The 27684-nt window shown below is 41.8% G+C and overlaps 2 protein-coding genes and 1 long non-coding RNA gene across 3 annotated transcripts in view; 1 reads left to right on the forward strand and 2 right to left on the reverse strand.

The window, feature by feature from the left end:
- LHFPL2 (LHFPL tetraspan subfamily member 2) lies at nt 1–24111 on the forward strand. The gene is made up of 2 exons (XM_016118847.2): nt 1–460; nt 20174–24111. The coding sequence occupies exons 1-2, from the start codon at nt 31–33 to the stop codon at nt 20428–20430; spliced, it is 687 nt and encodes a 228-aa protein (XP_015974333.2). The 5' UTR covers nt 1–30; the 3' UTR covers nt 20431–24111.
- Nucleotides 14813–20175, reverse strand: LOC118606763. Its single transcript, XR_004952603.1, has 2 exons — nt 19481–20175; nt 14813–18195 (listed from the first exon to the last, which is right to left on the reverse strand). It is a non-coding gene; the product is annotated as an uncharacterized LOC118606763 (long non-coding RNA).
- An 840-nt stretch (nt 24112–24951) lies between the features above and the next one.
- SCAMP1 (secretory carrier membrane protein 1) overlaps nt 24952–27684 on the reverse strand; it is an 89378-nt gene continuing 86645 nt past the window's right edge. The window contains exons 10-11 of the mRNA XM_016118845.2: nt 27305–27367; nt 24952–26820 (exon numbers count right to left, since the gene is read on the reverse strand). The gene's annotated coding sequence lies outside the window, so the exon portion shown is untranslated. The remainder of the gene's footprint in view (nt 26821–27304; nt 27368–27684) is intronic.

The following is a 27684-nucleotide window of genomic DNA, read 5'->3' on the forward strand; positions in this document are numbered from 1 at the left end:
GACTCCTCTTTTTCCGCCTTGAACATCAATATGTGTCATGTCATTGTCACCTGTCGCTCGATGCTCTGGACCCTTCTGAGTATTGTAGTGGCCTTTGCAGAGCTCATTGCCTTCATGAGCGCAGACTGGTTGATTGGAAAAGCCAAGACTCGCGGCAGCGTGGAGCCGGATGAGCCCGGCAGCGGCCCCTCGGAGCCCTACCACCCCACCCTGGGCATCTACGCCCGCTGCATCCGCAACCCCGGGGTGCAGCATGTCCCGCGGGAGACGCTTTGTGGGCCCTACGCTGAGAACTTCGGGGAGATTGCCAGCGGCTTCTGGCAGGCCACTGCGATCTTCTTAGCCGTGGGCATCTTCATCCTCTGCATGGTGGCCTTGGTGTCCGTCTTCACGATGTGTGTGCAGAGCATCATGAAGAAAAGTATTTTCAACGTCTGCGGGCTGTTGCAAGGAATTGCAGGTAAGTGTACATAGGAGGGAAGGGGCCCGACAGCGGGATGGGCTCTGCGTGTGCAGCGCCCACGTATTTACTCTTTTACTGAGGGTTTTGAAGACCATCTCTGCCTGCTAAGGTTGGCTTTGCGAAGGTATGTTCTCAGCAAGAGGAGCGCGCTGCCCTCACCACTTCGTTTTCCCTTTTTTACTCTCCTGTAATGGAGAGAAGTGTGTTTCTGCTCTCACAAGTTCCTCTCCATTGCTTATTTCCTGGGGTTCAAAGTTGTTCGGCTTTGTTGGAGCAACTACTCTTACTCTTTGCTTTTCCATTAAATTAAAAGCATGCTTTCCATGTAGTGCATCCACTGAGGAGCCAGGTCCCACCTGAGGCAAGCAGTCTGTGCTAAGAAGGAATGTGAGTGCGGGGTGTTCATTCAGACCGAGTCTGCCGGCCCTGCCACCCACTCCCAGCCCCAACCCCAACCACAGGATGACTTCAGCTTAGGGAGGGGAAGAAGCAAGCTGGGAAGGAATTAGTATCAGCTGCTCTGTGTTTAATAATGTTCTGGTTTAAACTGTTTGTCTCCTGGAGCCTGAGAGAATGTTCTGTGTACTCAGATCAGAAGATACAAACTAACTCTTCCACTTTCTGGGAATGTCTCACTAATGAGCTGGTTAGAAGTCTAGAAAGAGATGTATGAGCTCTTTACAGTGATGGAGACGGGAAGCTGTGAGCTGCAAGAAAACTTCCAAGGCCACCAGTTCTTTCATAGACTTTTCCCATTTGGGTTTGAAAGGTGGACCCTGAACCAAAAGGGCATCTGTCTAGGCTCAAGGGTCTTGTACCAGACAGCAAAAATAGACATCCTCAAGAAAGTGCAGGAATAGACTCGCTTTGATTTTCAGGAAAAAATTTAACTACTTAATTATAATCAAGGTATTTATTAATCTGAATTCTTAACAGGAGAAACATTAATCCACCTATAACCCTAACTAGAGAGCACAAGTGACTCATCCCTCAGCAAACCCTAAAGCTGCATGCACTGAAGATAAGCTCTGAGCCCAGGGTCCAGGCCTGTAAAGAAACAGCCCAAATGCATTCGCTCGAGTCTGCCTTATAGCAAACTCTTGAGCTCAGCAGGGCTATCTTCCAAATAACAGATCAAACCACATTCTCGCCCCCCTCCAACAGCTGATAAGTTAATTTTTTTTGTTCCTTAAATGTTGGGGGGGGGGCAGACGTGGTATATATGTGTTGGGAGGCAGATAACAGGCCCAGAGAAATGACAGGAGGACCTGCTCTCCAATCCTGCTGTGTCTGCATGAGTGATATACTTCTGACAAGTCTCAGGACCCTTGTTTCTTTCTCTGCTAGGATCAGCCATACCATGGGTGACCCAGGCACTGATAGGCACTCACGGAATTTGGGAGGCCAGGATTCTAATTTTCAGCTTTCCTCCTAACTTACAGTTTCACTTGAGATAAACACATCATCTCTCTGGACCTTCGCATGCCTCTTCTGAAAAATAGATTAGAAAGCATGACCTTACCTTAGTTTTTTTTTTTTTTTTAATCTTAGATTTTTTGATTCTGTGAAGCTCACAGTCCCCTTTAAGATTCAATTCTGAAATCTGAAGTTTACCCCCTTCGGCTTGGCATGTCACCTCCTGAAAATGTTAAATACGATATGATGGGTGTCGTGCCCATTCATCTGGTCAGGAAGATGACCCACCTTGATTCCACTCAGATACACCGTGCTTCAAGCACATGCGTCTTCAAACTTTTGCTGGGAAATGTTACCAAGGGCTTTTGGAAAGTCACAGTGAACGTGCAGATGGATGGAAGCCAGCACACACAATCTGTTAGTCCCGATGAAGAACTCTGGTTGACCAGAGAGGCAGATTTCCCTTACTATGATGCATTTGCTCATCCTTAATGATTTCATGCCTTTATTATGAGTTTTATCAATACAATTGTATGCAGGTGAAATTCCTGGTTTGTCATCCCTAGGAATGCTTTTCATCTTGAGAAACTTAGTGTCTTCTAGCAAATCAGTGGCTATTTAAAGTAAGAGGTGGGACATCTTAGGCTGTGATACCACAACCTGTCTTTTATAGTCATGCCGAAGCAACTTGTAGATACATACCCTTTAGTCTTAAATATGATTTGTATACAGTTTTTAATAAGATGTTTAGTCCAGTAAATTGCATCTCTAAGAATGTGGATTAGCCCAACAAATCTTTTGGTGCCGCTGTTTGCTATTTCATATAAATGGCAAGAACGTTCATTTTGACACAAAGATTAGTATGTATCTTTGGTATTATTCATGCACTCCAGTGAGTGACTCCTGACTTTCTCCTCTCCCCCTCCCCTCAACTCTCTCTTGGCATCAGGCCTCTGAGGAGGAGGGTTGAGGAGAAGGAAGTAGCAGCACACCTCTGGGTGTTAGTCTGTTGGCCACATGTCTCCTCAAAGTTTGGAATTTATAAAAAAAAAAAATCTTAACTTTCTTCCCCCCTCACATCACTTTTGTTCCCCATGAATACTTATAGCATACAAGTCTGAAATTACTCAAAATTTTAAATTGGCAGGAGGCAGAGATTCCTGTATACTAAAACTATCTCTGGGGCACACTGATCTAAATGTAAGCACTGAAATACAGAGAAGAAGCAGTTGCCTTTCTCCTTCCAGCTGAATAGCCATTCCTCTGAGAAGAAATCCTGGGAAAGAACTAAGCATCAGTCAGCCAACTCCCTCGTAGTGGGGGTAGGGAAGGTCATCTGTAAGGGATGCTCAGTGGTCCCTTTCTTCCCTAACGGAGGTGTACACCGGGCAGTTCAAGCCAACATAAATGGCAGTCATGGTCCCTGGACCTGTGGTTGAGAAAGTCTGTGTGTCTGAAGCAGCTGACTTGCTTTCTCTCCTCTTGGCCAGTCTGTAATAGCATCTGGTCAGCCCCAGCCTCAGCCAAGAACTTGTTGCAGCTGTGAACATCAGTCTTTTCTCTCCCCATGCCCCCTTTCTAACAACCCTGCCTGGCTGGATCTATTTGACACTGAAACAGATGGTGAGAAAAGAGGCTGTTGCCAGAGCAACAGAAGGATAGTCTTTGGAAATATATTCAGACTATGTTTATTCTGACAACTTTCATTTTGGCAAAAACGACATTTTTGTAAAATGCAAGTAGATGAAAAATTACAGGATACTGTAAGCATATTCCTTTACTACACCTAATTTTAAAGAATAAATAGGCCACAGACTTGTATAGCCTTCGTTGTCTATAAAAAGTATAACATAAATCATCAAAATCTTGATATTTTGATTTTAGAAGTTGGGTGAGAATCTGCTACCTCACTGGTAATCTAAAAAATCTGGCAACTAAAAAAAACAATAAAATACAATTCTCGACTATTAAGTTAACCCAGGTAGCAGGACTTGCCTTCGAGGCCTAGCCTAATGGCGGCGCCCAGCCGACATTTCCTAAGCACTTGTGCACAGATGCCCTCGGTGTTCAGTAGCAATTAGAGTTCAAGCCTCACCTGGCCCTGGACCAGTCCTCACCTTAATGCGGCTGTGAAACGTTGACCAACTGACCTCACTTCTCTAAGCCAGTTTTCTCACTTGTAAAATGAGTATAATAATAGTACACATATACCTCGGGGTTGTTTTGAGGATTAAACTAGATACTGTATGAGATAGGCTTAAGCACAGTGCTATAGTAAATAATAACTGGTAGCTATATGACTATTAAAGTATTTCTGCTTTCTTGGCAGGTTTTAGGATAGTTTTTATGTTTCCTAGAGATAGGGGTATCTTTTATAGTCTTTAGAGTTGACTTTGTTCTATTAAAATCAAACATATATTCAGTGCTATTCCCTGGCCCCTTAAAAGCCTGCCTGTGCGGGAGCTGGAGAGTATAGAGCAGTCCTGTGACTTTGGTGGGACTGTGGGTTTCCTTGGAGCATTTTTTTCTTTAAGTGGAAGCTAGCAGTTGAATTGACAGGAAAACCAAGAATTTCTTCCTTTCACTCCTTTCCCCCCTGACATATGCGTTCTCCATCCCTTTCCCTTCTGGAGGCAGCTTCTAGCAGCTGAGTCTTGACTGCAGGTGGCTTCACAGACTCTCCTTGCAGAATAAATCACAGGCTGATTGGTCTTCACTAGATGAAGACTTGTCCAGAGCTTGGCAGAGCCAGAAACGCACATCGGTTCACAGCCCTCTGGGATTCATTACAAAAGCTGGGTGATGGGCCAGAAGGGTGGTTTTTGCCAGCTGTCTTTCTTAGGTTGTGACCTGGATGTAATCCATAGTGAAACCGTAGAATGCAAGGATCCAGGTTTTCCATGACGGCATCATGCAGTTTGTTTCTGGAAATGCATGAAGGGCTCTCTTAGAAGTCCGTGGAATCCCCAGTGACTCAGGTTTGGGACAGAAGCCATTAAAATGAGCTCAGGATTTGGCTCACTTATGCTGGCTTGGACTATTCCACTGGGGATGCCGTGAGAGTTGAACGAGCACATGAGATGCCGGGCTTGGATGCTTGCTGTCTTCCAGTCCCTCATATGCTTGCTCGCTTCTTTGTGTCTGGTTAGCTCTCACACGTTCTACTCCCCGTAGCCCTCTATCTGTCCACATCCATCTCGATCCAGCAGGATTGCCTCAGCAAGCTGTTCTACCAGTCTGACCTGATAGATTACTGTGGGGCTGAACTGTGCCTCTGCTGGGCTGGGGTGGAGGGTGTGCTCATGGGAATTGCTGTCTGCTGTGGCGGGTCAAGGGCTGGTGTGTGCAGACTCAGCTTTCTTGGAAGTGAGCAATGACAGAGGATGAAGGAGGACAATACACAAAAAGAATGGAAAGGGAAAGGAATAAAAGCGGAAGAATCTGAGAGAGAAGAGTGGAGGGTTTGCCTTTACTGCTTGTGGAATTGGTCTGTCATAAATAGGAGTGCATGTAGAAGGAGAGAGAGGCATATGAAATATACCATGATTACTATCTAGGACTTGGCATTCTAACTGCTGTTTTTCACAGGATGAAAACTAACCTTAGCATCAGGAAGGTAACCAGAACTCAACCTGATCCCAGCATCCATTTTCATTTTTCCCATGCTCTACCCATTCATTCCCAGACCAAAAGGACCAGATCAGGCATTGTGGAGGGGAGAGGAGTAAGGAGACAGGTTTGGAAAGCATAAAGAAATGAGAGAAGATTCCTACTTTCACAGAGACTTTGCCTGCTAAATTTACACCTGAGAAGTCCACCTGGCTTTCTCTGAGAAGGTAGTGTGACCTTGGTTGCCCACCTTCAAAATACCATCAGAGAAAAAGGCATGAGAAAAGTAGAAGGAGCATCCCCTGCTTTTCCTTCTTAGAAAGAGGCACTGGAAGCTTCTAGCTATCAAAAGGAGACTCTTGATTTCTGACAGATAATGCCTCTGCCAGAAGTCAGTTCTAACAGATCAGTGTAAGAACACCACTGACTATGACACATTTACTAATTCATCAACTTTTAGTAATCCTGTTGTAAAAACTAAAGAAAGCAAAAATGTTATAAGGCGGCCAGAATTTAATTTCAATTCAAGGTGTTTTTACTGGTTGCCTACAAAGTGCAAAGACCTGTAGACTCAGGTCCACAGTTTCTTGAGCTTCCACTCCCAAGCCATATTAGAGTAATCGTTTTATAAACTATACCCTAGAGAAGCAAAAAATATATGTATCATCAGATATGAAGAGAACAAAGAATTCAACCATATAATTAGGTGAAAAACTACTGCCTAAAAGCGTGGATCAAGCAGGCATTAATTTAAGTAAATCTAGGAACTGGGATCTATTTTTAAAGAATTAGTAGGAAGATTTAGAAGAAAACTGCAAACTCTCTTAAAATTCAGATATAGCAATTGATATGCAAATAAAATGTGGAAAGTGGTTTGCCATGGAAACCACTTAATTGTAGCATAAATTATCATGGAGCCATGGATGGTCTATGTTCAGATTCCATTAACAAATAATCACTTAAGTATGGCTCTGAATATTTATGCAAGCAGTTCAAGCACTCCATTTTAAGAGCTCAATGCAATGGTGGTATTCTAAGCGGCGATGCTACTTCAGAAGTAATCTGCAGCCCCTATGAAGAACTGTGTGCAGAGGCAGCCATATGCATGAGTTTAGTTACTGTATACAATCTTCCCAGTAGGTTTATTAAATGGTCAGCAATCTTTTTTTTTTTTAATATAGCACCCAGTACAGACACAATCTAAAATACACATATTGAAAAAACGAAACCAGTATTAAAAATTTCAAACCAAAATGCACAGTGGTTATATGTTCACTGTTTCAAGGCCAACCTCAGGGACTTCATGTTGAAAAGATGACACGTTGTGGGAATTATTTAACATTATCTGGACCCCAAGACCTTAGCAAGAAATTTACTTATTGTCCTGCAAATTTTATAGCTTAATGACTCAATTTCTCTAACGTGTCTTTTGCTCTGCTATATACTTCATTTTACTTACTTCGAATCATCGATTTATTTTGGTTATAGTCAAACAGAAGCACTTTCTTAATCCTACATTTCTGATGAATAATATATCAAGAATATATTTCATAAATTTCTCCCAGTTATATGTAAACAGTTTGGAAAACAGCCTCTCACTTGGAATGTGAAGAACAGCTTTATCATGAACTCATGAGAAAGGATAATCTGGCTCAGTTAGTTTGTTGGGATGCATTTTAACAGGAGTTAAGGCCGCAGAAACTGCCAGTGAAGTAATGTGCATATAAACATGAATTACTGCTGAGACTTAGGCTTCTACAAGGGAGAAGTGCATCTTTCTATAGATTGTTTCGCCACATAGTCTAAGGGCATCTGACAATTCTTAATTGATGGTCCTTAATTCCGAGTAACTGTAACAGAAGCTTCCTCCCAGGGCCTTGGACTTAAAAGTAAGGCCTTTTTAGGACAACCATGCTCTGATTGTCTTCCAAAGCCGCCTCTTTATGTTGCTCTGTCATCTGCTCTCCAGCCCCCACCCTGGAAGAGTACTTTTCTTGCCAATTATAATTCCGTGGGAGTGTTTTTAGGAGAAAACGAGTACCCTGCTAGACTCTCCCAGGGAGATGACATGAGCTTTCAGACAGGCATTTTTTAAAAAAATTGACACTTTATCCTTCACCTTTCCTCTCTCCCCTCAAAAGATCTTGCTGGTTCAAAACCTCTGATATCATTGATCATGTACTAAGCTGACATGTAGATATAATCTGCTCTACAAAGACACTGTAGTCGTCAGCTGAAAACCCTTTTCATTACCAGTGAACCCTCTGACCTCCAGTTCCTGATCTGGCTCTCAAAGCAGTTATTAAATGTCAAAGCTGGGCCCAGTCTAGCTTGGCCATAAACTCTTGAAACTTTAAAATGAGGCGTAATGAGAACAAGTTCAGATTCTGAGCTCCAAAGAGACAGAGAACTCAACGAGCCTCCTTACGCTACCCTGTGTTACTTGTGCCATACACAGGATTCTGACAAAGGGGCCCCCATCCTAACAGAGGCACCTTCCACAACCCCTGCCCCGAGGGGCCTCTCAGTAGTTACTCTCCCAATAATTAATGCCTTTGAACGAGTTCAGGTCCACACTGTGCTAAGGTTTCTACCAGTCCACAACAGAAACTAGAAAGATAAGGGCAATGTAGTAAGATTTCATAGAGCAAAATGTATTCAATTTAAAGAACTCTCCTTTATTCTTAGAGTACAGCCTTTTTTTGTGTTTAAAACATCAGTTGATATGATGATGAGGAGATAATGGTTATTTTCAGTGTCCTCATATTAGCAAAATAAAAAGATTGACCTCTCAATAATTTTTCTGGCTATTATACTAGTGTATACAATCCAGAAGTGTGGGAACCACTGTTTTAGAGCACTGGTCCCTAACCTTTCTGGTACCAGGGACCGGTGCTCCTATGAGACTAATGCCTAATGGTCTGAGGTAGAGCTGAGGCAGTGATGTTGGCGCTGGAGAGCAGCTGCAAATACAGATGAAGCTTCACTCACTGGCCCTCCACTCACCACCTACTGTGCAGCCCTGTTCCTAACAGGCCACAGACTAGTACTAGTCCGTGGCCCAAGAGTTGAGGACCCTGTTCTAAAGTATATGAAGGGGTGTAGGTTCTATCTTTCCTAGTTTTATTTCTAGTGGTCAGAATGGGGCCTGCTACAGACATAATAGGTGCTCAGTAAATGTCTGTTCACTAACAGAAACATGAGCTGGGCTATTCTGATGAATCTGTGCTAGCACAGCTGTTAAGTTCCTAGGTATTTGGAATAGAGTAAAAGAGTTAGCAAATACTGGTCTCAATTCTGACATGGACTCTGTCCTCCCAGACAGAGGATAATTAATTAATTAATAGAGCCATCATATGAAAAACCAATAAGAACCATTTAAGAACTGGCAGTCACTAAAGCCAAATTCTGTTTGGGCTTTGTAGGATAAATGTCATTAAAAAATTGAAAAACCTTAATGGGGCAAAGTGATTTCAAAGGTATAGATTAACTAAAGGTGGCAATTCTTGGGCAGAAATCTTTGATTCATGTTTTAATATTTTACATGACTCTTATTTATAAGTACTGTTCCAATATCCCTGACTCTGAATGGCTAACTGAAATTTTGGTACCAAGGCCATTGGTCCATCCTGGCAAGTGGAAAAGTCAAGCAGGCTGGATTATCATTGCTCATCAGCCTTGGGAGGCAGGGGACCAGGGCTCTCCTTGGGTGGAAGGAAGAGGCCTGGGGGCCACTATTCTGGCATCTGCAGTTGTCATAAGCAGGATTTCATGAGCGCCGGATGCCTAAGATTGAGAGCAGCATCCCCTGCATGTGGACATTTGGACAAGCAGAGCTCTGTAAACACAGGATTAACTCAAACCTACCATGTATGAGTAGTGGCTCATGGATTCAGGGGTAGGAGGAGGTCAGGAAAGATCATCAGCTCTGTTCTATGAATTAAGAAAGGGTACTTGGAGGAGGCGAGATGGCTAAACAACAGCCTGACCTGCTGGAGGAGGTATGTAATTTTGGGGTTGTCTGAGAATGTTATCAGTGCTGGATTGTGTCTAATCGGCTACAGATGTCTGTCCTGGAGAGGGCACAGGGTGTGTTTTTTTGTGGATGGCATTAGTGTTCTAGGTGGATGTGCAATTTCAGATGGTTCCGACGCATCCAGAATCTCAGGGCAAAGACTAAAATATAAGCAGATTATATGGCTTACATATTTTTCCTCTGGTCTGATGGGTTTAGTGCTTTATCTTGTTTTCTGCTCATACAGGTGTCCTGCAGAAGAGGACATCATAGGAAACCTTACATTGTTCAGACTTGTTCTCTAAGTTTTCTCTCTAGAAGTTGCTTTGGTCAAGGGCAGCAATTCCAAAGTGACATCTATATTGTAATAAGTAGGCTGGTAACACTTAGATTGCTATGAAAGAGAAGGTGGGCTGGAACGTCTTTATTTTCTTGTCTCGCTGTAATGTTAGCAAATCAACCTGCCTGACAGTAGATGACCCTTTATTTTGGTGCAGCCTTCCCCTCCCTATCATCCCTTCATGGCACTTCTGTGGTTTTCTCACTCGATAGTCTTCATCTGCTCTCTAACCTGTCATAGGTATAAGTAAGCCAGCTTTTGAGTACATATCAATCTCGCCTCTTCAGCTGGACAAACACTTCTGTCTTAGAAACTAGACAGTCTCTGGTTTGTAATACAGCAGCAGTCTAGTATGATGACTCAGGAGGGGAGTCTGGAGCCTTATTGCCTGGATTTAAGTCCCAGCTCCACTAATGCTTAGTTTTGTAACCTTAATCCCTCTGTGGCTCAGTTTCCTCCTCTCTCAAATGACGATATTACTAGACCCAACCTCGTAAGAATGTTACAGGGACTGAATGAGTTATATTTAAAGTGCTTAGTCAATGCCTGGCACATTGTAGCGCTTATAAGCGTTAACCACGGCTGCTGGTATAATATTGGTATGATCGTTAAAGGTTCTAATCACCTGCACAAACTTCCAGCTTTAGTTAAAGTATTACTTGTGGAGGTATAAAATTGGAGGAAGGTGTTTATCCCTTCAACTCCATGTCATCTTTACTTGGAATCTACCATTTTTACCATAGAAGACTTCTCTAAAGGTTCTTCCAAAGACTGAAGACTAGAAAGGAAATGGCATTCTGAAATGACGTGAAGTTGGTCATCAACAAAGTATGTGAAGTGTGTCATAGGCACTGAGTGTAGATTTGGGATGGAGACATAGACGCCAAGGAATAGGGAACACACCCTTTACCCCTGTCAACAGCTTTACTATCGAATGGGAGTTCATATGAGCCAAAAGTACGTGCTTTGAGGCATCTAGGAGGCCTTGGAATCAATGCTATTTTATTATGGGACAAATGTGTATTATGTGATGGTAAAACTTTGTTTTTTTGCTGCCATTGTTCTGGATAGTTTTCCAGATAGCTAGTTTACCATTTACTTGCCATTTTTATTTAAACTGTTTACCCATGAAATTCTAAGGTACAGCTCTTTTTAAAAAACAAAACAAAACACAGAATCTAGTTTAGCCCTGTCCTGGTGACTGAGAATTATCACTACAGAATATCTCCAAAGTCCCTGCACATGAGAATTGTACAGGTTCACACCATGATCTTGGAAAAGAATAGCCTGATGACAAATTCAGTTAATAATATCTGACAGTTTGCCTTGGGGTATTGTAAAAGAGAAAATGTCCCTACCTAACAACAGTTGACTGACAAATAGCTATTAGAGACTGCCAAAATGATTTCCAAATCTCAGCATGAAAGACGATTTTGGGAAAAATAAAAATTTAGAAAAGAGAAGTAAGCATACAGATAAATGTTAACTAGCTTGCATAAGGCTGTGTAACACTCTATACATCAACTATTGTGCCACATGATGGTCCTAGACTTAGAGTTGAATAACTAAACATGGTATTCCTCTGCTGGAAGCAGAGAAACATCCCCCGGCCCGCCTCCCCCGCCACACGCACCAGAGACTGATGTGGACACTGCCCTCAGGGCTTCCGATAGCAGTGGGTATTTTCTGGGCTGTAGAGCAGTTCTGCATTCCCTGCCTTCAGTGCTGGCACCTTCTGTTGGTTTTCCCATTCTCCAGGCTCACGCCGTTTCTACACACCATCCTTCCTTACCTCTTCTGGAAACTGCCACGGCTCATCTTTACTTCCCCTTGTACTTCTGCCTGCTGCCATTTGCCTGGGTGGTTCCCATAAGTCAGCCACAGCCTGTCTTTTCAGCTCTCTGCAGGCAGTCAGGCATAGTTGGAACCAATTTCAGAGTTTTGAGGCTACACTAAGGGTGATCTCTAGAAAACTGAAAATTTATTATATTTAATTTACTTAACTACTTTTTTCGATGTGATCTCCTAGCAAACAGCCATTTTCTGTAGCCAGAAAGTTTTTAGTGCATGTGGTCAAGTAGAAGGCCATCCCATGGTCTGGACCCTATGTGTGTTTTATTAGTAAGGGTGGTTGGTGTTCTGTAGCCAAAATTTGCCAATCCCTGGGATTCATGTTATCAAATGAAAACTTTCCTCCAACCATTTAAAACACTTGGCAAGAACTTTCCACATTCGCTTCATTGAAAAATGTAACAATCTATTTTACAGTACTTTAGCTTTTCATTCATTCAACAAGTATTTATTGAACACCTTATGGCATGACAGATACTGTTTTAGTCAACTGGGATACATAAAGAATAAACTGCACAAAGTTCTCTATTCTCATGGAGTTTACATTCAGACTGGTGGAGACAGGAAACCAAATGAGTAAATTATATAGTATGTTAAAAAGTGATGGGCGATGGGACGAACAGGTATAGCCCGGGGTAAGAAAGGCTGAGAATGCTGGGGTGATAATGGGGGAAGTCGAAATATTGAATAGGGAAGTCAGGGTAGGATTCAGGGAGAAGAGATTTAACCAAAGACTTGAAGGAAGGAGATCAAGGAGTTGGCTGTGTGGGCAGTCGGGGGGGAAGAGCTTCTAGGCAAAGGGAACAGCTAGAACGAAGGCCAGTAGGTTTGCTAAATAGAGTACTGAGGGCTCTGAGAGAGAAGAGTTAAAGATGATTTTGAGTTTTTTACCTTAGCGGGTATAAGAATTGAACTGCCATTTGCTGAGACGAGATCCACAGCGTGAAGTCCAAGTTTTAAAGTAGGGAGTGGGAATCAGGAATTAGGTTGGGACATAATTTTCAAGTACCTTGTTAGACATCCAAGTGGAGATCAAGTAAGCAGTTGGATATGCAAATCTGCAGTTCAGAGTTGGAGATCAAAATTCAGGAGATGTCAGCCGAGCGGTAATATTTAAAGCCACGGGGCTAAGTGTGATTGGTAAGGAGAATGTAGAGAAGAAGACAAGGATTGAGCCTGTGCACTCGGTTGTCTAGAGATTGGGAAGGTAAGGAAAAACAGCAAAGGATGCTGAGAAGGAAAAGCAATAGGTTTCCTTCCCACTCACTGGCAGATATACTAAAATTCATGCAAGAAAGACTGTTCTATTTTTACCTTTAACCCAGTACTCTCAGTACTTTTTGAACTTGTTGATTGAAGCTATCACCCCCAGTAAGCCTGTCCCATACTTGTCCCAGAATGGGGATGGGATACAGGAAGCTAGTCACTCTCTTGCCTGATGTACTTTGCTTCCCATTAGAGAGCTGCCTATGGCAAGGGGATGCGGGGTAGAGGGGTTGGTAGCAGGGGCAGCCTCCTGGCATTATGCTGTAGGGAACTGAGCGAGGTAAACAAAATTGGACCTCAGGCTTAGGCCCGTGTCCCAAACCTAAGTCACGGGGTGGGCCTGATAGGGATAAACAACATGCAGTGATTTTTTTTCCCCATTTTTTTCAGAGAGATGTCGAAGGGGAATAGATGTTTAATAGTCTGTGTTCCTAAGTGAGTCAGTCAGTGGCTGTTTCAAAGCCAGAAATAAGTTGAACTTGACCTTTCCTACCCAAGGTTAACTGTGACATACTCACAAGGTTTATAGTAAACGCTAAGACAAAACTGTGACATATACCAAGAGAATAAAACTTTTTGCTCTCAAGAGACTCAGTCCTGCTACATCGTCAGGGCTAAGAATAATGCCTGGCACTAAGTAGGTAACTCAGTAAATAGTTGTTGAATAAACAAAAATAACAGTGTGGTAAAGTGCTAAAGAGGGATGTGAACAGGGCAGTGGCGGTGCACAGAGAAGAACATTCTGACAAATGCTTCACATAGCGGTGACACTGGAATTGGGATGAGGGGGATACGTCTAGGTGGATGAGTGCCCAGGGAGTCCGCATGAGTAAGAGCCCCTTGTTCCCCGAATGGCGATGTGTGTAGTGTGGCCAGATTCCTTGAATATCACTGGCCTGAAAGTATTTGAAGCCTCTGTAACCCGGCCACCATCCCACTCTTCTGCCCCCGTCATGGCTGCTCATTACTGTGCCGGGCGCCAGGAAAAGCACCTGGGGTACTCTCAATGGACACTCCTCTGTTGTAGTCCAAATTTATCAAAAGACACTAAACCTACTATCAACTGTCTGCTGTAAACTCACTTTCCAGAAATAGGATACTTTATCGCTTTGGAATGAGCTCCCTGACTATGACCCCGTGGAGGCGAAGTGCTGTGTCCCTCTTACCGGGGCTTCTCCACAGGCTGCTGGTAGCAGCAACAGATGGCCTTGTTTTCTTCCTGTCCTTAGTAAATTCTCTTTGCAAATCAAGGTCTAGTTAGTCTTTACTATTTAGTCTAGAAGTCTGTCTGAAGAAGTGTGATGTCCAAAGTCCAAATACTTGCTTGTTATTCTATAGAAAGGAACCAGCCTTTAGTTCTTACACTTTTCAGACCAGGAACAATGGCCTTTTTCTGTATCCACACACACAAAAATTTTGAGTCCATTCTCTTGGCCAGCAGGCTGTGAAAGTGTGGCGATTTGTGACTGATCTGGAGGGTAGGACTGTGAAACGGCCATGTAGCCTTTGCCCACTTCCTTCACAAACTGAAAAGCCGTGGTTCAGAGTTGGCTCCCCCATTCCTAGCTTCCCATAATCTTAAAGCTTGAGCCAGTCATCCTTAGACCAAGTAAAATATTAATGTATTTAGCAATGCCTCATCTTTCCAAAACTAGGGGCTTGGCTGGATTCTGGAGATGTTTTTCTTCCCACCTAAGAGATTTGATTAAAACTTGTATTTGATATCACATTGTTTGATTCCAGGTCAGTAGCAAGAAAATTGCCTAAGACTTATATTTTGTAGCTGGTCTAATCACAGTTGGTACTGAATGTTGATCAGAAAGCAGGAAGACTATGACTTGACTTTTTCTGGTTTATTTCATTTTTTTTTTTTTTTTTAGCACCTTCTGTGTTTTTTGGCTCTGGAAAAGCAATGATGAGATACAGCTCATGGACTCTAATTATTTAAGTTAAACCCAAACCACATGTTTAGGTTGCCCATTGAGACTCTGAAAATTCCTGTGCAGCAAGGTAGAACTGCTGGGAACCCAGGGTTGAGTCTGAACGTTAGTTTCAGGTAGTGGAAAATACCATTCAGCGAGCAGAGGGGCGTGGTAGGCGTTGCACTGCAATAGCTGGCACCCCGCCTCTTGTGAGAGCCAGTGCTGTGCGGCGGGCCTCGGGGCTCCGGCTCCAGGCTGTGGTGGCATCTGTAGGGTAGTCCAAGTGACTAACCATTAGTTTCGTTTCATTTACCTTTTTTCCTCCCACAGATAAGGGTTGAGTCATCCCTCAGGTGACCTCATGGTGAGATGCTGGCCTCTAATCCTCTTGGTACAGTGAATCGGGAGGCTGTTAGCAAGAAAAAGATAGGGCGGAAGGATAAGGATATCTTTTAAGGTTGTGGAAAATGGTACCATCCTCCCAAGTCGAGCCAGGACAGAGGTTACCAGCTGTCTGAGTTACTTATGGTTTCTTTCAGTGGTACCTATTTTCTTTGGATACTGGCCAGGATCATTTTCTTTGTTTTTCCTCCTCTTCCCAGCTGGGCCTGCTATGCTCAGCCAGGTACCAGGGAGAGATGCCAGTCAAAAGAAAAGTGAATGCTCATTGGCTTGGTTCTTTACATTCTCTGTCACCCACCACAAAACATACACCAAAACAATAATGCATTAAGGTAAGGCGATAGAAAGCCCTCAGAGATCACTACAGGTTAGCCTAACTTCAGGAATTGCCTTTTTAATAGGTGCAGAGGGAGATCAGACCATTTTGTGGTTTGACTCTTGTGTGAAACTCAATCCAGAGCACACCTCACCTCCCATTTGGGTGGTGGATATAACCCATAACCAAGCTGATAGTCCCTGAATACTCCAAATTGAGGACCAGAAAAACCATGCCCAGTTGGTGGTAGACTTGGTATATCTTGCTGTATTCTCTTTGCTTATTAAGTCATGGACTTTAATTCTATCTCATTAATTGGTGTCATCAAACCCATTTGGGGCACAACTTTGCTTCTAAACCATGGGATTTTCAGGCCTAGAACAGGACAGTGTAACAGGATAAGTCAGCCAGCTAAGAGTCTCCATTTCCTTTCCTGCTGGCACATTTCATTCTTACTGATTGGTCTCTGTCAGTTATTTTACCATTTTTCCCCAGGGGCGCTATGTTTTAGAAATATTGCAAAACAAATTGCAGTGACATTTAAGTTTTATTAAGTGCCTACTATGTGCCAGGCACTATTCTGAACACTAGCTTTATAGTAGTAAATGAGATAGACAAAAATCCATGCCCCTGTGGAACTTAGTCTAAGATGGAGGTAGATGAACAATCAAAATAAGTAAAAACAGTAGGTCGAACCAAGTGAAATGGCCATTTCTTAGGTAAAAATAAGGTCACATATTAGCAATAAGTGCTTTAAAGACATAATAAAGCAAGCAAGGGGGGGTAGCATGGGGGGAGAAGTAGGTGGTTGAAATTTTAAATAGACTGGAATGGAAGGTCTCACTGAGGAGGTGGCATTTGAAGATGACCTGAAAGCTCTGTGGTAGGAGAGCACTACAGGTGAGAGAAATAGCAAGTGCAAAGATCCAAGCAGGCCTGATGTGTCCAAGGAAAAGCCCGAGGGCCAGTGCAGCGGAGCAGAGAGAACAAGGGTGCGAAATGTAGAGGTGCGTTCAGACAGGTACTAAGGAGCTGGGTCACGTGGGGCCTTGAAGGCCAGGGAGAGGAAGCTTGATTTTACTCTGAGAGATGGGAAACCTTTATGCGCTATTTCTCAGTAATTTTACTAGGAAGCAGAAGAATCTGTTCTGGTGATGATTGTGCTTCACTGAGGGATACTTACGAAGGCCCAGGAACCACTGCTGAGACACTGCTCTGAGCCCTAAAAACAGTGGTAAGGCCTAAGAGTGGCAGTCACCAGAGAGGGCCACCCAAATCACTAAACTATCTGGAATTCTTTTGGTAGAAGAGCCTTTTTATAAATACCCAGAAAGATGAAAAGTGTGAGTTTAATTTTTGCATACCTGAAGGCCCATTCTTTTCTTTTTCTAAGAAATAGGTCTTCCATTTTCATGGCATTACCCATGCTGATGACAACTCTGAGGAGTGCTGGGAGGAAAGGCCCACCAGCCAGGGCAGGGTAGACAGTGGCAGCTTCCTCCCCCTGACCCGCTGAGAATTCAGATAAGGTACTCTTGTGTTTGTCTAGGCTGGCTGCCCAGGCTGGGAGCATGTGGTTTCACAGCACACATCCCTCTTGGAGACAAACCACAGCCTGATTTTTATTATCCTCCCACAAGGAATGCCCTGTGGATTTATAAATATTTAAGCTGAGGATTTTGACAGACTCATAAGCGTGGCACCCTTATACAATAAGTCTCCCTACTGTCATTCACAAATTGGCCAGTAGTAGCCACTAGATTTTAAAACTTTGAGCTATCAGAAAAGGGAGCACCTGAGACGGCTAGAGAGATGTACTGAAGTGAATGTTCTTAGGTGTGCTGTGAAAAGGGGTCTGATATTAAAATAAGGATTAGATCTATTTTAAACCTTGTGTACTTCCCAGAAGGATGAGACAACCAGATTCAGGTACTTTGTGAGCCCAGCACTGGGCAGCAGAGGTGCTATGTGACAACAAACTGCATGCTTTCTGTCCCTATCATAATGAAATTAATGCATTTTATTAATTTTAAACCATGTAATACAAACAATGCAGTTAATATTTAATTAGAGCCACAATTCAAACACAAACTGGTCTTTTAAAGGGAAGAGCAGCTCATGCCCCCTTGCCTAGGGCCTGCAGTAGAGTTTGGCAATAGTGGCTATATGCCAGAGAGAACCTCTGAATCCTTAAATAAGCCCCAGCGATGGTGCCTCATGATTCCCAGGGCAGTTAACCTAGCACCTGAGGGAGAATGCAAGGTTCCATGCACCGTGGGTGAGATTTCCTGAGGAACAAGGTAGGGATTAATTAGGATTTATCATAGGCCTTGGAAATATAAAAATTAGCTCAATTTTTAGATCCCCCCACCCCTCTCCAAGAGTAAGATCCGTTCAGCTAGGGATGGTTATTCTTTCAAGGGTATTAATTGTAGCCTGGGTTCTCCTCTCCCCAAATTATTACACCTATAAGCTGACCTGCTTATTCATAACTGGTAAACTTTAAACGGCTTGTACTTACGTATGGGAAGGGTCTGTGAACGGCTTTAACCCATTTTCAGGTGCTAGTCTTCTGTCCCAGTGTTGTTATTGCTGCTGTTATGGATGCAGAAAGGACTCTTTATAGACTTCAGTACTCACAACCATGTTGAGTTGAGTATTAGCCCATTTTACAGGTGAGGAATCATACTTAGGTTAAGAGACTTTTCTAAGGTTACCCAGCTCAGAGGCAGCAGAACTTGGATTCAAACATGTCTTACTCCCAATTCTGAGCTCTTAACTGACCCATCTCTTAATTTAGTGAGTCTTTGCTGTGGTCCATTATCTTGCTGGTTTGTGTTTTAGCTCACACTAGCTATAGAGGCTTTTCTAACTATGTGATTTCTAGCCTTTGAATTGACTCCACACTCCCAAACCAAGATTGCTGGTTCAAGACCTTGCATATTCCAGAGTACTAACACATTCTCCACTGGCTGTCTTAGCTTTGGGGGAATTACTCTAGTCATTTCTAACAGCATCTCTCCACGATGCCTCGGTCTGCTGCTCCTTTCACTTATGCTAACACTGGATACTATTTCCCCAGCTACACATCACCGCCTCTCTGCTCCCAGCACTCCAACTACCTCCAGAGGAATAGAGGGCTACAGGGTTACAAAGCTGCTTTTGTGATGTACCATTCTTCAGAAAATGAGCTTATGAACAGATTTCCTCCATTCTTCCTCTGCTAGAAAGTCTCCTGAGGCCTTCACAGTGAAACAATGGGATTAACTTGGGAAGTAGAGACAATTAAACCCAAAAACCCACTACAGTAGTGAATGAACTGTCAGGCTTGGTGAGAACATGCTTTCACAGGATGAAGACAGCGCTATGAAAGTTGTGATTTGTAGTTTCAAATACTGTCCCTGATCTGATCTTTCAAACCTAATACTATCACATATTCAGTAACGTCCTTTTTGTGGGCAAGTTGCTTTTTGGAAGCTCTGAGTAAACCTGGAGAATTTTAATAACAGTATGAAAAAATTAAGCCAAGATTTATGCCAAGAAATGCTACTCTATAGTATTTAAAAAACAGGTCTTTTTGGTTATACATTAGCAATCTTGATTCTGTAGGTGTCATATTTGAGAGAAAATTGTCTTTTTTTCTGCCACATAGAATGACTCTGTCCCCTTGCAGCATCCCCTCTACAAAAAGTTTTCTTAGATTTGGGGGCCCTTAGTTGCCTTTGCCATTTCAGGTTCTGGACTTCCCCATAAGTAGCTCTGCTATGTGGCTGGCTAGGGCCAGGACTAAGGCAAGGCAAGCAACTCGCTCTCAGGTTCCCACAAGTAAAGGACGGATACTTAAAAGTGACTGTCTCCTAGCATTTTGTGCGTCACTTACCTTAGTCCTGGCCCTTGGAGGAGCTCCTCACTCACCAGGCTGGCTGGAAAAATAACTCTCAATTACACAGTGGGCAATAAAGCTGTAAAGAATAGAAAGATATACATTAAGTATGACAGGGCAGTGGGGTCAGTGAAATAGAAACATCTTATTAGTGTCTACCCCAGGCCGAGTTCACTTAACAGCATTCAGACAAAAAATTCTTATGAAGTTTGCAAATGCTGGCAAACTCTTTCTGTAAAAGGCCACACAGTAACTATTTCAGATTTGGCAGGCCATAGGATCGGTAGCAACTACTTATTGCAACACAAGAGCAGCTATAGGCAGTCCATAAACAAATGGGACTAGCTGATTTCCAGTAAAACATTATTTACAAAAACAAGGCCACATTTACAAGGCTTTAGTATATATGCTCACCTCAGTAAGAAGTTCATTTGCTTTTCTAGAAGAGAATTTATCCGTGGATACATATTTCAACATGTACAAAAGCAGCTAAAAATATTTCTAATAAAGTGATGATGTATCTTGACCAGGTCAGGTTAGTGGTATAACAGTCCCTAACACTTGCTATTGCAGAATGGATTCCATAACCCAAAGCATGCAATCAGGTAACAAGTACACTATCTGTACAGGTACTCACTTTACAGTGTGGAGCCATGGGAGTTTTCACCTCTTTTCTCTTCTGCCCTGCAGGCCTGTTCCTTATCCTTGGTTTGATACTCTACCCTGCTGGCTGGGGCTGCCAGAAGGCCATCGCCTACTGTGGACACTATGCATCAGCCTACAAACCTGGAGACTGCTCCTTGGGCTGGGCCTTTTATACTGCCATCGGTGGAACAGTCCTCACCTTCATCTGTGCCATCTTTTCTGCACAAGCAGAAATTGCAACCTCCAGTGACAAAGTTCAGGAAGAAATCGAAGAGGGGAAAAACCTTATCTGCCTCCTTTAATTTGGAAGAGACAAAAATGCCATTTTCTTCCTTGTGAAACAGTCCACCTCTGGTTTTGTTTGAGTCAAGTAAAGAACTAGGTTTTACCTACAAAAGCCACATTCCACAGCCTGGAGCCTTAACAGTACCAATGAGAGGCAACATCTAGCTACGCAAAGTGACTGCACATGAGGACCACAATGCAAATTGTGAGATAGAACATGACATGACAACAGTACATAAACAGATGTGTAGTTAACAAGTTCAGCTACACTGCATCTCCCCCAAGGCTCAGTGAAGGATATTGATCTCAACTATTAAATAGCATTTCTCTTGTAACGGAAGAGACTGTTAGCCAGGTTTGCTGGTCTGAGTTGTGTTTCTACCACAGAGTTGCAAGCTTGTGAGCATCTCTGCCTCAGAATGAGGTTTGGGGGTTGGTGATACTGTTTGCTCCTAGTTCTTTCAAGTTGTCTCAACTAGAGACTACAATGAAGACCACTCTTACTGGGGATAGGGTGTATACTAAAGGGCAGAGCAAGGTATTGTCTCTTGCTTATTAGCACACCAAAAGAGGGGCAGTGGGGAATCCTATTGTGGAATTTAATTCTAGACTGAATTCCAGGGTAAGGTGAATCAACTGAACTGCCACTCAAAGAATAAGGACTGATAGGATCCTGAGAATAAAATGTGTCTCCTGCTAGTGGAGACAAATTCATTCTGCTTCCACCAGAGATCACCTTTTTCTCCTTGCATTGGAACTGGGCTTTGACTGCCAAAAGAAACCTCATCCCAGGGACAGAGAGGTCTCCAAGCCAGCTGTGCCTCATTCACATGTTCACTGAGAGAACTTACCAGAATCTCAGCAGTTGTGGGGAGACCTTTTCCCACTGTTTGTTTGGTAACCATGCTGTAGTCAGCTGTATTTTCAACCCCAACAGCAGCAAAATGCCATTCTGTGCATAAAAAAAAAGGGGGGGAGCTAATCACAGGGCTTGAGTTTTTCTAGTTACTGGTGTTGATACTGAAATAACATGAAATTGTTGTAACCGGTGAGTTGCATCAAAGGCTTCATTCCCAGGAAAGCATAGAGTAGAAAAGTGAATGCAAAAAAAAAGAGGTAGCTCATGGCATCTGCCTATACCTGTTTTCCAAAAGAATTGACTACCACTGTTAAAAAGGGTTCAAGAGCTTTGAATCAAATTTCTATAAATTACCAATATCATTGGTTCAGGAAAATAGTATTAACCATCACCTCAAATTTACTTTAGAATGATCAATGTGGCCAGAAAGAACCTAGTCTGGTATTTGCCTTGAGCTCAGAATTGAAGAATGATATAGAAATACTCCACAGCAATGTAAGCAACTAGAGTGGAGTTGCCAGATTTCCGGAAGAATTTAGTGTCTATGGGTTTGTGAATCTGCTCACTTGAGGGCTTGCTTTGTTTTGAAAATTTAACAAATAATTACGTACCTTGTTCGGGCATGGTATTGTTAAGTGCCACCTGATTCAGATTTTACAACCTTGCCATAGTGAATCATCTTAAAGCAGTGAGTTCTGCCTTGCCTTGGTGCAGAACAACTAATTGCTTTACATCTAAATGGAATGGACCAACTCAAGTTTTACTCCATTCTGGCCTTTGGCCTATACCAGAAACCATCTTAAGAGCTAACGGCAGGAGGGGCAAGGGTGTGGAACCAGGCCTTAATGAGTTCACCATTCTTAGGGCGAAGTTCAGAACAAGCAAAATGTAAATCCTCTGACTTTGAAAAGAGAAGGAGTAAATATATATACTAATAGCAGCCTTGTGTAAGCACTTGGGAGACACTAACTCTATTCCTGACAAAGATTTTGGCAGCCACTGGATGAGGCCTCCTATATCTGACTGGGCATTTATATGCTCTAACCAAGTCCTGATGCCACCATAGCAAATACTTTTTAAGCCCTGGCAATAATTTGCATGAAAAAAAAAATTTGCTTCATCAGGCAATTCTTGATAAAAACATTTTTTTTCTTAAATGTGTCAGAAGATTCACTCTTTTCTGTACAAGATAGAGAACTCAAACACCAATTTTAAACTGTCACTGTCCTTACAGACAAGTCATAAGCCAAGCCCAGAGGATCCTCTGAGCAATCCATCATCTTTACTGCCTGTCTTTGCTAAGGTGGTGGGTGTCCCTAGATAACAAGAGTCACAAGTGAAAATGTGACTTCTCTTGGCCAGAAGAAAGTCACTTGACACTGTTTACTTCACTATTCTGAATGCAACAGAAGACCAAAAGCGCATATACACACAAAACCCCAAACCACTAAAAACTACTTACACACTGAGTAAGCAAGAGCAGAGATGGAATTTCTCTAGTAAAGAATAAGAGGTAATGTTGGGCCTTTTAACCTTTGGTGCATTACAAGGCTTCGGGTGAGATGAATGGAACATCCAAAATCATGCTAGTCTAGACCCAACTGCAGAAGCTATTTAAAAACCACTGAATATATGAGGAATATGTTAGAAGTATGTTAAAAATGATTAGACTGATTATTGACCCACACCTATTTTTCTAATAAATTTCTATTAATCACCTAATTGCCTCAGTCTAAAAATCTAATATACCTGGACGATTACTACTACCAGAAAAGTCTTATTTATTTTTGCTTGCATTTGTGCTTAAAAGTTTTGTGATGGGCTGGGCTTCTCAAGGAACTCCAAGAAGGCAGAAATATTTGCCTTGGATTCTGTGGATTCTTTAAACCTGTGTGCTAATTCAACAATGTTACATTAATCGTGTAAGGGTTTTTGTATAGTTTTCAAACATCTGTGGTGTAATGATCTTTGTTAAACATGTATTCTGTAAAGTGCCATAGTCTTTTTATGTGTAGCATATTTAAAATATATATATATTATACATACACAAGTCTGTGTGAAAGATGTGCAATAACAAAGGTGTATGTATGTTTTGTTTTTTTGGAAACTGGACAGGAGTCAGAACAGGGGTTGTTTCTGTTTTGGCAAAGGAAGAGTTAAACATTTTTGCCTTCATGGCCTAGTCATTAACCCAAAACAATTTTAATGCTACACAAACCTATGTGAAGAAAAGACTGGTATAAATTTTTTTTTCTGGGTCTAAATTAAAATAATCACTAGTTTTATGTGAAACTTAAGCCAGCAAGCCAGGCCCAGTTAATGCTAGTCTTTCATGTGAAATGTGAAGCTGCCCTGTTGCCTTTTCTGTTAGTGTGATAACTAGTAGCTGGTACATAATCACTAAGGAGCTATTTCTTAACATGCTTTGGTAGACCATGTTAATGCTAGACCACTAAGAGCTGACCTTACACCTTCTTAGCCATGAGAGTCTGGCTTAGAACAGACCTCTTTGTGCAATAACATGTTGGCCACTGGAAATCCCTGGCCTGAGTTTGTATTTGGGCAGCAATGACTCCCAAGGGCCAAAAGAGTTAAAGGCATGACTGGGATTTCTTCTGAGACTGTGGTGAAATTCCTTCAACAGCCACTTGAGCCAAATATAAAATTGTATTTACTCCTGATGGACTCAACTTGAGCCTTCAAATTTGTGGTTATCTTATTATATTGTAAACTAATACATTGTTTATCTAGCATTGATTAAGTTCCTGTGCCTATGTATTTTAACAATGTGCTCCCTTCCTCTCCCCAGATCTGAATTAAACCAGATTTTGCAAACTTATTTGAATTCTTTCAAATCTAAGATATTGGTTTCAATATGATATGTATAATTTGATTAAGAAAATACCTATCAGTCAAATTTTATTTTAAACACTTAACTTACAGGTAACATTGACCACAGGAAAAAAGATATTCAGGTGTTTTAACTATTCTATTCACTAGTAACATATCCCTACCTTAGGCTATCCCTACCTTAGGCTTAGTACTTCAAGATAAGTACTGTATATATTTCTTCCTTGGAGAAGCATCAAGATAATAATAAAAACTCTATACAACTATCTTAAAGTAAAATGAAGAAATATGAAAATGCTTGAAAGCATTTAAAAAGGTTTTATAAATATATACCCATACATATTTATACATACATACACACACACACACATACAAGGAAGTATGTATAATGATCAAGAAAAAAAACTGAAGGGCACATTCTGCTCCTCCAACAAAAATCCAGAATTAAAAGCCAATTGTAAAGCAGTTCCACATCCAAATTTCCTGAAGGTAATCCTGCCCATATAAAGCCTCATCTAGGTAACACTGAAGCTAGAAGCAGAATTCTAATTTATAAATGTAAAGATGACACTATCGACCCTTTTCATAAACTTTTACTCTCCATATTCCATGAAGTGCTTATCTGATAGAATAAACAAAAATGGCTATTTTCCTGATCTGGAGCCTGTGACAGCTGAAACTACACTTATGCTTTGATTTCTAAACATACCTGCCAGGTTTCTAATAGAAATCAAAATTACAAACTGATGAAATTATCCAAATCACTAAAGAAAAATTTTCCAAACATTATGACCTAAATAAGCCAAGCAAATTAGAAAATTTCAGTTGCTTTTTTTTTAGCTGTTATTACATCTTTTTCAAGAGTTAACCCACAAGAGAGAGAAAGGACCCTGGCTTTAAATGTCAGCGGAGGCTGGGGAACCGTCAAGTGTGCTTCCCACTTCATCCGTAGTTTTTACTTGGCAATTTTACTACTGGGTAAACTTTCCATGATACTATTCCCGGAACACATCACATTCAACTTATTCCTAGCCCTCCTTAAAGTCTCTGTTTAACATACCACTTAAAAACAGTCTTATCTTGGACATTCCCTTTAAGTGGGTTATTTCAGTAGTTTTCAATAATTTAGTATCTTTATCACTTCTGCCACTAAAGAATAACAGCATCAAAGCAAACTTTTAGCCCACTCTTCATAGCAGCAAGAACCAATAACTGTCTTCATTCAGAAGCTTTATCAGCTGCTGAGTCATTTGTCTGAGCCATCCTACTGCTGTCCCTACTACTATCTTTTCCTTACAGCTTCCTCCTCACCCTGAAGAGTTCTGCAAAATAAGTCTTTAAGATATGAACTGCTCATTTTGCTTAGGTACACAGGATGTAGATAACAGCATAAATAAATAAGAGGAAGTAGCAAAACCACAAGGGAAAGAAAAATCAATCAAAAAACATGTACATAATTGTAGCTTTTTGGCTTTTTGTAGCCAAACAGCCTAAAAAAGTCTTTAACACCTACAAGCAGGCAGTCCTCCAACTGCCTATGTTCTGGGGAAACCATTATGGTCCATTCTCTAGAGAAGAAAGCCTAAGTTAAGGAAGGTGATAGTGAAGACAATGAGATGGATCAGACATTAGGGAGAAAGAATGGACAGCCTAGTGACTGATTCGAAGAGAAGAGAGGAAAGAGTCCAGGATGACTTTCAGGTATCTGATTTGGGCACAGCATGGAAAGTGATGCCACCACCAAGATCGGGAAGCTAAGAGAAGCAGAGACAGGGAAGGTAGGAAGGTTCAGCTTAGGCTGCCAATGGCGAAGTCCTGAGTGCAGCTTGGAATATACTGTGGAGAGGAGACCAGGTTGGAGACAGAAATTTGGAAGTCATCAATACACGTGTGCAGACAATAGAGTTTTTAATTATTGTACGCTTCGTGCAGGTACTGTGCTAAGCACTTCGTATCATTCATTTATTCATCAAAACCCTATGAATAGAAACTATCATCCTCATTTTATAGGTAAATCAATTGTCACTAAGTACGCTGAGATTAAGTAATTTGTCCCAAGTTAAAAAGCTAGTAAGTAGCAAAGTCAAGGCTCAAATGATTTGACACCAAAGTCTATATTCTTGAATACCTGTAGTTTCTTTCAGTCTTGAATGTACAGGGTGAGAAGGCAGCCAATACAAACCCCAGGGGGAACCGCCATCTCTGCGTATTTAACTCAGACTAACTTCCAAGTATAACTCCAAAAAGACCATACTATAAGATGACAACTGATGAAAACACTGATCTTGCCTTCCTTTCAAAGAAAAACCTGGTAATTTTTCATACTTTCAAAGATGACACCTGTGTTGCAATTCACTTAATCCTGAAAACAGACACTAAAAACTCATCAGCGATATGACGGTGGTAAAACAAATGACAGTTTGAGTTTTTCTTATTATTACAACTAATCCCTCATCCAGGATAAGCATCTATGATTACATAAGAGGCAAATTTTCTTCATAGTTTAAATAAGGCTTTGTCTTCACCTAAAGTTTCTCCAAACACACACACAAAAGCCAAAGACCATTAGTAAGTTAACACTGCTGAAAAGCAAACTGCAGGTACTCACCCACATGTTGTGGAGCAAGGCCTTGGTCTTGAGACATCAAAAACACATGCTGTAATTTTTTCTCGATTTTATTTCTAGGATCCGTTGTTCCTAAAAGATGGAAATGAATTACTGGAAATGTGGAAGGACAGAAAAACAACAGAATTGGAGAGAGGTAGCAGCATGTGGCAGAAGCGGCCCTACATTTGGCAGGAGCCAGGGGACATGGTTCTAACTGCCCATCCTTAGCCCTTCATCACCATTCTCACTGAGTGACTGGGATAATTTCCTACTCTTCTGTAAAAATGCAGACAACAGAAATTACATCATAGATTTGGTTATGAGGATGAAGTGATATATGTAAAGCATTTAGTATAGTCTCTGATATATAGTGTCTTCAACAAGTCAAAGTTATTAGAAGAAAGTTAGAGAATCTTGTCCGCCCATTTAGACTACCATTTAGAACTGATCTCAAAATTTAAGGTTGCTCTAAAAAATCGTTAAGAATAGCATAACCTGTTGTTTAAACCAATCTAATTTTATTGAGGGAGGCTACCCAAGGCCACCGTTTCTTTTTCCATCCTGTACTAATCACCTTTAGCTTCGGGTTCTAAGGACGTGGAAGATTTCTCTGTAGATACAGGATATACGGTCACTCCTAGTTAGCAAAAACAAAAAAATAAACAGGTAGTGTTAAGCAAGCCCGTTATGGGAAACCAGAATGCTCAGAAAGCAAACCTCCTGATTACTTGTCAAAACCTACTGATGGCAAAGACTTTTTAGGAAAGGGGCATCCAATGCCGGCAGATAAAGAGGCCCTTTTGACACTGCTGATGGAGGCATAAATTGATAGAATTGTCTGGAGAGCAGTTTGGCTATGCACATCAAAGGCCTTAAACATATGCTTATGCTTTGACCCAGCAACTTGTTCTAAGAAAAGAAAAAAAGCCTGAGCCCCCAAATTTAGCAATAATA

Source organism: Rousettus aegyptiacus, unplaced genomic scaffold (assembly GCF_014176215.1).
Source record: "Rousettus aegyptiacus isolate mRouAeg1 unplaced genomic scaffold, mRouAeg1.p scaffold_m13_p_8, whole genome shotgun sequence".
NCBI classification, from domain to species: domain Eukaryota; kingdom Metazoa; phylum Chordata; class Mammalia; order Chiroptera; family Pteropodidae; genus Rousettus; species Rousettus aegyptiacus.

Coding starts and splice junctions, on each gene's coding strand:
- LHFPL2 (XM_016118847.2), top strand. CDS start 31: ATGTGTCATGTCATTGTCACCTGTCGCTCGATGCTCTGGACCCTTCTG. Junction 461..20,173: donor GCTGTTGCAAGGAATTGCAG/GTAAGTGTACAT, acceptor TCTGCCCTGCAG/GCCTGTTCCTTATCCTTGGT.